Below are 11,802 nucleotides of genomic sequence, written 5' to 3'. Positions count from 1 at the left end.
ATCTTTTTTAATATAATGACCACAAATATCATCGATTGAATTAACAGAAATAATTTGTTGACTAAAAAATAATTTGTAAATATTTCCGCATTGATATACATATCCATCGTTTGTTAGAAAATATGTTATGAAATATTTTCCGTTAAATGAAATTGATTTTATATTAATTAAATCTGTAATCAGTTCTGGTTTTTTAATTAAGTTTTTTATTTGATTTTTATGTCCCAATTGATTGTATCGATTGTCACCCCAACTGTAAACCAGATTATCATTTGTTATGGCAAACGAAAAGTTTTCAAAACAATAAATTGATTTAATGACAGTAATTGTGGGAAATATACAACAAATCGGACTATTGATCCAATTTTTTTGTTGTGTACCACAACCGCACTGTCCATACGTGTTAAGACCCCATCCATAGACAGTGCCATCACTGCTTAGGGCCAGTGAATGATGTGAACCACTGGTGATATCAATAATACATTTATCGCTGAGGTATGTAATGATTGCTGGTTTGCTGTACTTATCATCATTGATGGCATGTCTACCCAATTGTCCCAACAATTTTCGACCCCAACTATAAACTTGTTGATCGCTTGTTAAACACAATCCAATATCATTTCCGATACTAAATTTGCTAATCATTTTGTAACATAATTCCGGTATCACTTGTGGTTTATTATATATTTCATTGTTATGACCCAAACCAAGTTTGCCTCTAATATTTAGACCTATTGTTAGGACCCAATCATCAATTGTTATAAACCACATGTGTTTAGCCGTACAATGAATTAGTTTTATATCGTAATTATTTAGTTGTAATTTTTTATATATATTTAAAGTATTTTTTAGCTCTAATTCACTAACATTTCCAAACAGTTTACTATAATTAACTAAATCTACAGATTGTTTAGTTATTTGATGTTTTTTGGCATAAATGTCGATAAAGTTTTCATAATTTTCTAATTCCTGTGTTTTAACAAATATTTCATTGAATTTATAAACTAATTCATAATAATTGCTATCTTTTTCCACAATATTATCGCAAATGTTTGTAATATTATTCAATTTATATAATATATTATTGATTGAATCGCTATATAATTTTCCGCATTGATAAACATAACCATCATTTCTATGCAAATATGTCATGAATATTGATTGTAAATAATTTCGTTTAAACGATATATTTATTATTGAAGTTATATTACTAATTAATTCCGGTTTTATAAAATTATTATTAATTTTATGTCCCAATTGATTGCATCGATTATTACCCCAACTATATACTAGTCCATCACTAGTTATGGCAAACGATGACAATTCAAAGCAATAAATTGATTTAATTACCGTATTTTTATGAAATATAATACGAGTCGGTCTATCAATAGTATTGCTTAGTTGTCCGTCACAACCGCACTGTCCGCTACTGTTATGACCCCATCCATAGACATTGCCATCACTGCTGAGGGCCAGTGAATGATGTGAACCACTGTTGATATCAATAATACATTTATCGCTGAGTAGTGTAATGATTGCTGGTTTACTGTACACATCATCATCACTGATGATGGTATGTCTACCTAATTGTTGATAATTATTTGTACCCCAACTATAGATTTGTTGGTCACTTGTTATACACAATACAAAATCATTTCTAATAATAAATTTCTGAACATTTTTCTGACATAATTCAGGTATAACTTCGGGTTCATTGACTGTATTGTTGTTGTGACCCAAACCAAGTATACCATTCCTGTTATCCCCTAATGTATAGACGAGATCATCAATTGATGTCACAAACCATACACTTTTGCCGTCGCAATGAAATCGTTTGATTTTACACTTTAAATATTGCGGTATTTTAGCACTTATTGTAAATTTATTTAACAATTCAATTGATGACATTTTTATTTAATAAAATTTATAACTTAATTTCATATTTAAAAAAAACATATTAATACTACTTTTTACTACTTATTATTGTTATTAATGTATTTTGTTTTGTAAAAAAATAATATTTAATAATTCTATGGTAATTATCTAATCATATTAATTGTAACAATAGTTTAAATAATATACACTATTAATGTTGTTAATTAATAATATTGTAATATTACTTTTTTTAATATTTATAAAAATGCAATAATTTCTATACTATTGCAATGTTTATATAATGTTCAATGTCTGCTATATTTACATTATCTTAAATATTTATTAACCTTGAAAATTTACTATGTGCTTTTTTTAAACATACTACAGTATATGTGTTTTAGATTTTTTTTAATAATAATAATAATAACACAATTTAAAAAAAATAAAATTAACATTATTAATTATTAGAAGTAATATTATACATATATACATATACATATTACACAGTATATATATATACATTAAAATTAAAGTAATAAAATATAAACTATGAATAATAAAATATTTTAAAAATTATTTTATTTCATTATATTACAATATATTAATAATTTATTATTAAAAATATATTTTTTTATTTAATAACATATTTTCGATTATAGTTAAATCATTTGCTATATATTTACTATTACTTCTCAGTTAACTCTCATTAATATAAAATTTTGTAATAAATATTTGTCTAAATATATTATCATCGTTTAGTTTAGTAGCAACAATTGATTGTTGAAATAATTGTCTATCAACAATATTAATATAATTAAGTTGATCCAGGACAATTTGTGTACACGTAGGTCTTGCAGTGTATTGCAATTGTTTCATTTGTTGGATCAAATTAAATATATTTTCCATATAATATTGAATACTACTAGTGTTGTAAACGTTAATACTTGGACTATTAAATAAAAAATAATAAAGATTTTAATTTAGATTTTTTTTTAATATAATAAACTTACCCATCAACTGTAATATTATTTAAATCAAAAATATCCATTAAAATCATTCCTAGACTATAGACATCACATTTTTCATTATATTTTTGTGTACAGTTGTTGGGATCGGTATTAATCTCTGGCGCTCTATATTTAAGTGTTCCTACATTTGGTGTATGACTTATTGAATGAGTATCCGTACGGATGTGATCAGTGGACAGACCAAAGTCACCTAATTTTATAAACCGATTGGCAGTTGGCTTATCATTGATGAGTATGTTTGCAGGTTTGAGGTCGCGGTGAATGACCGGTGGATTTCTTGTATGCAAATATTCAACGCATTCACACATCTCTAGCGTTATATGACTTGTAATGTAATACTCGATACAATCCATCGGTTCATTGGATTGTCTTTGAAATGTTTTGGCTTTCATTTCAATGATATGTTTAAGACTTTGTGAACATAACTCCATTTGAATGAATAGATTGTTGAACTCAAACCACGCATCCAAACAGTTGACCACAAATTGTGACCGAAGTTTCAACAATTGTTTGACTTCTTGAATAACAATTGATTTTTGATTTTCATCTATAAATAAAAAATAATTAGTAACAGATAGTAAACTATTAATTTAATTTTCATTATACCTTCTAATATAATATCTTTTATGGCAAATAATTCATTAGTTTCTTTGTCAACCACTTTATAAACTTTTCCATAACTTCCAAAACCCAACAGTTTAAGTGTTTGAAAACAATTCAATAAATTATTTGGTTTATCATTGATTTCTTGATAATTATTAATATAAAAATCTAAATCAATTGTTTGATAAGTTTCTAAGCATTCGCTGGCAAATAAATCATCAAATGATTTGTATAATAATTTTCTTAATTCAATATTTGGTTCATTAGTTATTTCATAATATTTATTATCAGATTTTTTTATATAATTACCGCAAATATCATCGACTGAATAAATGGTAATAATTTTTGTTGGATTACTGATTAACATATTATTTATTTTTCCGCATTGATATACATTTCCATCAATAGTTAGAAAATATGTTATTGACTTTTTATTTACATTGAATGTAATAGTTTTTATATCAATTAAATCCATAATCAATTGTGGTTTTATATAATTAATATTAATATTATTTTGATGTCCCAATTGATTATCATTATTGTTACCCCAACTGTAAACCAATCCATCACTAGTTATGGCAAATGAACACCAATTGTATGAATAAATTGATTTAATGATAGTATTTGCGGGAAATATAACACAAGTCGGACTATCAATATATTTCATTAGTTGTCCGCAACCGCACTGTCCGTATAGGTTATGACCCCATCCATAGACAGTGCCATCACTGCTGAGGGCCAGTGAATGATGTGAACCACACGTAATATTAATAATACATTTATCGCTGAGGTATGTAATGATCGCTGGTTTACTGTACTCATCATCACTGTTGGTATGTCTACCCAATTGATTGCAATCATTCAAACCCCAGCTATATATTTGTTGATCACTTGTTATACACAATACAAAATCATATCCAATAATAAATTTCTGAACATTTTTCTCAAACAATTCAGGTATAACTTCGGGTTCATTGATATCTATGTTGTGACCCAAACCAAGTATACCACACTTATTATCGCCCAATGTATAGACCCGATCATCAATTGTCACAAACCATATACTGTCGCAATCGAAATGAATTAATTTGATTTCATCGATATTTTGTTCAAATTGTTTTATATTAGATTTAATTATCAATTGTAATGCCCTATTATTTCCATAAAGTTGACTATATTTTCGTATATCTAATGATTTGATAGTTTGCTGATGTTTTTCGACAAAAATATCCATAAAATTTATATAATTTATTTGATATGTTTTCACATATTTTTCATCTAAATTATATAACAATTCATAATAATTATTATTATCTTTTTGAACATAATTACAACAAATATCTGTAATATTATTGTATTTGTAAATTACATTTAAATCACTAAATAGTTCACCGCATTGATAGACATATCCATCATTATTAAGAAAATATGTATTATTATTATAAAATGAAACAATTTTTATATTCTGTATATTCTGAATCAATTCTGGTTTAAAAAATTTTAATGTATTTTTATGTCCCAATTGATTGTTATGATTGTCACCCCAACTGTATACGAGTCCATCACTTGTTATGGCAAATGAATAGTTAAAGTATGAATAAATTGATTTAATTAAAGTATTTGTAGGAAATATAACACGAGTTGGACTACGAATATATTGAGTTTGTTGTCCGCAACCGCACTGACCGTCATTGTTATGACCCCAACCATAGACAGTGCCATCACTGCTGAGGGCCAGTGAATGATCCCAACCACTGGTGATATCGATAATACATTTATCGCTGAGGTATGTAATGATAGCTGGTTTGCTGAACTTATCATCACTGATGGTATGTCTACCCAATTGTTTTAATATATTTGAACCCCAGCTATATATTTGTCGGTCACTTGTTATACACAATACAAACGAATTTCCAATAATAAATTTCTGAACATTTTTCAGACATAATTCAGGTATAACTTGTGGTTCATTGATATCTATGTTGTTGTGACCCAAATCAAGTAAACCCCACTTGTTATCACCCAATGTATAGACGAGATCATCAATTGTTACAAACCATATACTATTGCCTTCACAATGAAATCGTTTGATTTTACATTTTAAATGTTGCGGTATTTTAGCACTTATTCTAAATTTATTTAACAATTCAATTGATGACATTATTATTCAATAAAATTTATAACTTATTTAAAATACAAATATATTTATTAGTATATTGTTATGTATTTTGTTTTGTCAAAAATAATTATATGATAGTAATTAACTCATCATAATTTTTTTAAAAATATATTTGAAACAATAGTTGAAATACTATTAAGTATTAATGTTGTTAATTAATAATATTGTAATATTACTACTGTATTAAAAAAGTATTAATAAAAGTATGCAATATTACTATACTGTATACAATGTTTATATTATTGAATTTATTAAATGTCTGCTATATTTACATTATCTTAAATTTAGCACAATTTATTAACCTTGAAAATATACTATTTGAGTAAAAACATATAATATGTGTTTTAATTTTTTATTATAAAAAATTAATATCACAATTTTTAAAAAAATAAAACTAAAAATTAGCATTATTAATTATAAGAATATTAATTAGAATAAAATATAAACTATGAAAAAATTATATATATATTTTTGTGAAATTATTTAGTTAAACATTATTATTTATTGACATATTTTTTTTAATTAATTATATGTTAAATATCATATTTACTACTACTTCGATATTATCAAATAATAGGTAGTTTGAACTCAATTTTTTTTGTCCTAACAATTTGATAACAGTATTAATAAACAACTTTTTTTTCTAAACATATACTACAATATATTTTCACATTTAATATACTGATAGAAAATTATGATAAACTTTATGTATTTATTTATCATAACTTCTCATATGTTTTACGACTATATCGGTCTATCCATAGGTTTCATTGATTTCCTTAAAAATTCTTGACATATAAATCACAAAACAATTGTTTGAAAAGTTTTATTGAATTCGACGGCAAATAAATCATTAAATGATTTGTAATTAAATTTTCGTAAATCAATATTTGGTTCATAAGTTAATTCATAATATTTATCAACAATTTTCATATAATGACCGCATATATCATCCACTGATGAATTGATTAATAGTTTTGTTGGATTAATAAATACTGTTTCATCTATTCTTCCGCATTGATAAACATTTCCATTAGTTGTTAGAAAATATGTTATAAATAGTTTAGTATTGAATGAAATGCTTATAATATTAATTAAATCAGTTATTAATTCTGGTCTCCAAACTATGTTTGTTTTGTTTGTATTTTTATGTCCCAATTGATTGTTATGATTGTCACCCCAACTGTAAACCAGTCCATCACTAGTTATGGCAAATGAACACCAATTGTAACAATAAATTGATTTAATTACAGTATTTTCTGGAAATATAATACGAGTCGGTGTTTCAATTTGATTGGTTTGTTGACCGCAACCGCACTGTCCGTTTAGGTTATCACCCCAACCATAGACAGTGCCATCACTGCTGAGGGCCAGTGAATGATGAAAACCACTGGTGATATCAATAATAGATTTATCGGTCGGGAATTCAATGATATCTGGTTTGCAGTACTTATCACTGGTATGTCTACCCAATTGTTTGACTCTATTCCGACCCCAACTATATATTTGTTGATCACTTGTTAAACATAATCCAAATTCGTTATCAAAAACAATTTTTTTAAGATTTTTTGCACACAATTCCGGTATAATTTGTGGTTCACTGATATCATTGTTGTGACCCAAACCAAGTTTTCCTCTATGATTATCACCCAATGTATAGATGAGATCATGAATTGTTGAAAACCATACACTATTATCATTGCAATGAATTAATTTGATTTGATTGACATTAGTTTGTTTGAGTTTTATATTAAGTTTGTTTTGAAAAATATTCAAATTAGATATCAATTGTAATTGACTAGTATTTCCATACAATTCACTATAATTTTTCAAATCTAATGTTTCAATTGTTTTGTTATGTTTTTCGGCAAATATATCCATAAAATTTCTATTATTATTTAATTCAATAATTTTAACCAATTTTTCTTCATAATTATGTATAAATTGATAATAATTATTAGTATTATTATTATCTTCTAATTCAATAAAATCTTCGCAAATATTTTTAATATTATTGTATTTTTCAATTCTAGTGAATTCATTGTAATATTTTCCGCATTCATAAACATATCCATTAGTATTAAGTAAATATATAATATTATTATCAAACATTTTATTATTATTACTAAACGATATATTCTGTATATTCTGTATATTATTAATCAATTTTGGTTTCAATAATTTTTCAATAATATTTTTATGTCCCAATAGATTGTCTCTATTGTTACCCCAACTGTAAACCAATCCATCACTAGTTATGGCAAATGAACTCCAATTGTAACAATAAATTGATTTAATTACAGTATTTTCGGGAAATATAACACAAATAGGACTTTCAATATATTCAGTTTGTTGTCCGCAACCGCACTGTCCTAACGAGTTAAGACCCCATCCATAGACAGTACCATCGCTGCTGAGGGCCAGTGAATGATGTAAACCACTGGTGATATCAATAATACGTTTATCGCTCAGGAATGTAATGATTGCTGGTTTATGAAACTTTACATCACTACTACTAGTAGTAGTAGTAGTGGTTATATTTCTACCCAATTGTTTGCATGAATTCATACCCCAGCTATAGATTTGTTGATCCCGTGTTAAACATATTAGAAAATTAAATCCATTAATAAATTTTTGTACATTTTTCTCACATAATTCGGGTATAACTTCCGGTTCATTGACAGCTATGTTATGACCCAAACCAAGTTTACCGCACGTATTATTACCCAATGTATAGACCCAATCATCTAATGTTATAAACCATACACTTTTGTTAATGCAATGAAAACTTTTGATTTTATTTAGGAAATGTTCCGCTATTTTATTATCACTAATTATTTTAAATTTATTTAACAATTCAATTGATGACATTTTTTTTAGTTTATTTTTGTTGTTGTTATTAAAAATTATTTTTAAATAGTTTCAAAATAAGCAAATAGTTACTATTATTAATGTTTTTATTTGCGATTAAATAAAACATACATTTTTAGCATAACTATTACATAATGATTGCCAAACAATTCAATTCAAATGAGCATAAATAACGTCAAATAATTTTTACATTTAATAATACAGTGAAATAGTAGTAATTATACAGTATTATATAATCAGATTTTTAAGGATAAAATAATATTTTAGAAATATAATTATAGTAATAATATATTGAATATAATTTTAATAATACCAATATTTTTAAATATAAATTATATATGTTATTATTAATGATAATATACTCTGTTTTTAGTTAAATTAAAAAAGTTTAAATTAAATAACAATAAGCATATAATTTGATAAGCAATAACATTCAATAATAATTGTAATGTTTTCTATTTTAAATTGATTTTTCTAATTTTCTAATTAAAAAAATACAATCTTTTAAATCATACTATTATATAAAAATATAAACCTATTAATCAAATTTAAAATATGCATATAATAGACAATATTAGAAAGTGTTAATACTGTAATAATTAAACTATTTTTCTAACATTTTATCGATTTTTGAAAAAAATATTTGTCTAAAAATACTATTTGTATTATTTATTTCTATTATTTTAAATTGATTAATCAATTTTGTGTCAATTAATTCGTAATTAACATATTGTGAATTATCCTTGATAATTTCAGTACACGATGGTCTATCATAATAACTTGATTGTAACATTGATGATATTAATTTGGAAATATTCTTAATATAAACGTTTAAATTTTGATGACAATACAAGTCTTCAAATTTTCTGAATAAATAATTTTTATATTTTAAAAATAAGTTAATTAATGTTTATTTTTTGAATCAAACTTTATTAGTATACCTGAAATCATTATCAATGTTGACATCAAATAAGTCCAATAAGATTACACCCATACTATAGATATCGCTTTTCTCATTATATGCTACTCTATTGACGATACCATTATCATCTATGACTTCGGGCGCCATATATTTCACTGTTTCGACATTTTTGGTGTGTAATTCCGATTGAGAGTCCAAACGATTGTGATTTATGGCTAAACCAAAGTCACATAATTTTATGAATCTATTATCCGTTGGCTTATCGTTGATGAGTATGTTTGCAGGTTTGAGGTCGCGGTGAATGACCGGCGGATGTCTTGTATGCAAATATTCAACGCATTCACACATCTCTAGCATTAAATGACTTGTAATGTAATACTCGATACAATCCATCGGTTCATTGGATTGTCTTTGAAATGTTTTTGCCTTCACTTCAATAATATGTTTAAGACTTTGTGAACATAACTCCATTTGAATGAATAGATTGTTGAACTCAAACCACGCGTCCAAACAGTTGACCACAAATTGTGACCGAAGTTTCAATAATTGTTTGACTTCTTGAATAACATTTAATTTTTGATTTTCATCTAAGAGTAAAATATATTAATTATTATTATTAATTTATTTTTCAAATTTCATTATACCGTCTAATATAATATCTTTTATGGCAAACAATACTTTGGTGTCTTTGTCTTCTACTTTGTATACCTTTCCATAACTTCCCGAACCCAACAGTTTAAGTGTTTTAAAATAATTTAATAAATTATTTGGTTTATCATTGATTTCTTGATAATTCTTGACATATAAATCCAAATCAATTGTTTGATAAGTTTTATTGCATTCGACGGCAAATAAATCATCAAAACATTTGTAATATAATTTTTTTAATTCAATATTTGGTTCATAAGTTAATTCATAATAATTATCAATCTTTTTGATATAATGACCGTACATATCATCGACTGAATTAATAGAAGTTATTTTTAAAACTCATTTTATCTCTGCTTCCGCATTGATAAACATTTCCATCATTTGTAAGAAAATATGTAATAAACAAATTATATTGTAACCCCAGCTATATATTTGTTGATCACTTGTTATACAAAATGCAACAAATGCTTCGATAATAAATTTCTGAACATTTTTCTGACACAATTCAGGTATAACTTCGGGTTCATTGATATCTATATTGTGACCCAAACCAAGTATACCATTCCAGTTAAGACCCAATGTATAGACATAATCATCAATTGTCACAAACCACACACTTCTGTCATTGCAATGAAATCGTTTGATTTGATTTTTAAAATTAGATATTTTGTCACTTATTTTAAATTTAGCTAACAATTCAATTGAAGACATTTTATATTTAAAGAATATTACTTTAAATGAATAATTTTTTTTAAAAAATAATTTCTAATTTGATTTTTTTTATTAAAGACAGATATACTTATTATTTTATTAGTATTTAGTTGTATAATATATTAATTCTATGGTAATTATCTCATATATGATAAGCGCTTGTATTCAGCGATATCTAATAAATTGTTTTAATTAAATATTGTTATAAAAAATAATATTAAAACATTTAATATATATTAGGATATATATATTGAACATAATGTAAACTATCCAATATAAATTGATAAATTATTATTATTATACATTCCTTTATATTATTATTTATATTTACATAATAAATAAATTAACTTATTATTGTTTAAAAAATAAAAATAACATTTATTGTAATTAGATTTAAATATTTTTAGAGAGAGAGAGAGAGAAAGTAAATAAAAAATTAGATTATTAAAATTATTATAACATTATTTATAAATAACCAAATTTAGTAATAAATATTTGTCTAAATATATTGTCATCGTTGAGTTGAGCAACAATTGATTGTTGAAATAATTGTTTATTAACTATATTAATATAATTAAGTTGATCCAGGACAATTTGTGTACACGTGGGTCTTGAAGTGTATTGTAATTGTTTCATTTGTTGGATTAAATTGAAAACATTTTCAATAAAATATTCAACACTACTATTATCGTAAATGTTATTGTTTTCACTATTTTATACAAGAAAATAGTTTTATTTTAAAAATAGATAATTTAATTTATTTTAAAAATCATATTTTTTTTAAAAAACTTACCCATTAACACTTATATTATTTAAGTCAAAAATATCTATAAAAATCATTCCTAGACTATAGACATCACATTTTTCGTTATATTTTTGTGTCCATTTGTCTTCAATGGTATTAATCTCTGGCGCTCTATATTTAAGTGTTCCCACATTTGGCGTATGATTTGATGAATGAG

General features: G+C 24.9%; 1 protein-coding gene across 1 annotated transcript; it reads right to left on the bottom strand.

Moving 5' to 3' along the window:
• Positions 1-216: 216 nt before the first annotated feature.
• LOC128952620 (E3 ubiquitin-protein ligase HERC2-like) lies at positions 217-6,408 on the bottom strand (the record flags this gene model as incomplete). The annotated part of the gene is made up of 6 exons (XM_054298037.1): positions 6,389-6,408; positions 4,960-5,635; positions 4,053-4,713; positions 3,029-3,420; positions 1,278-1,845; positions 217-731 (listed from the first exon to the last, which is right to left on the bottom strand). Coding segments are annotated over exons 1-6 (2,832 nt in total), but the record flags the coding sequence as incomplete, so codon positions are not given.
• Between the last annotated feature and the right edge of the window lie 5,394 nt (positions 6,409-11,802).

Source organism: Oppia nitens, unplaced genomic scaffold, assembly GCF_028296485.1.
Source record: "Oppia nitens isolate AA-2021 unplaced genomic scaffold, nextdenovo-longstitch-racon4-pilon3 scaffold1_pilon_pilon_pilon, whole genome shotgun sequence".
Classification (NCBI taxonomy): domain Eukaryota; kingdom Metazoa; phylum Arthropoda; class Arachnida; order Sarcoptiformes; family Oppiidae; genus Oppia; species Oppia nitens.
Note: the sequence above shows the minus strand (reverse complement) of the source record. Positions and strands in the feature narration are given on the sequence as shown.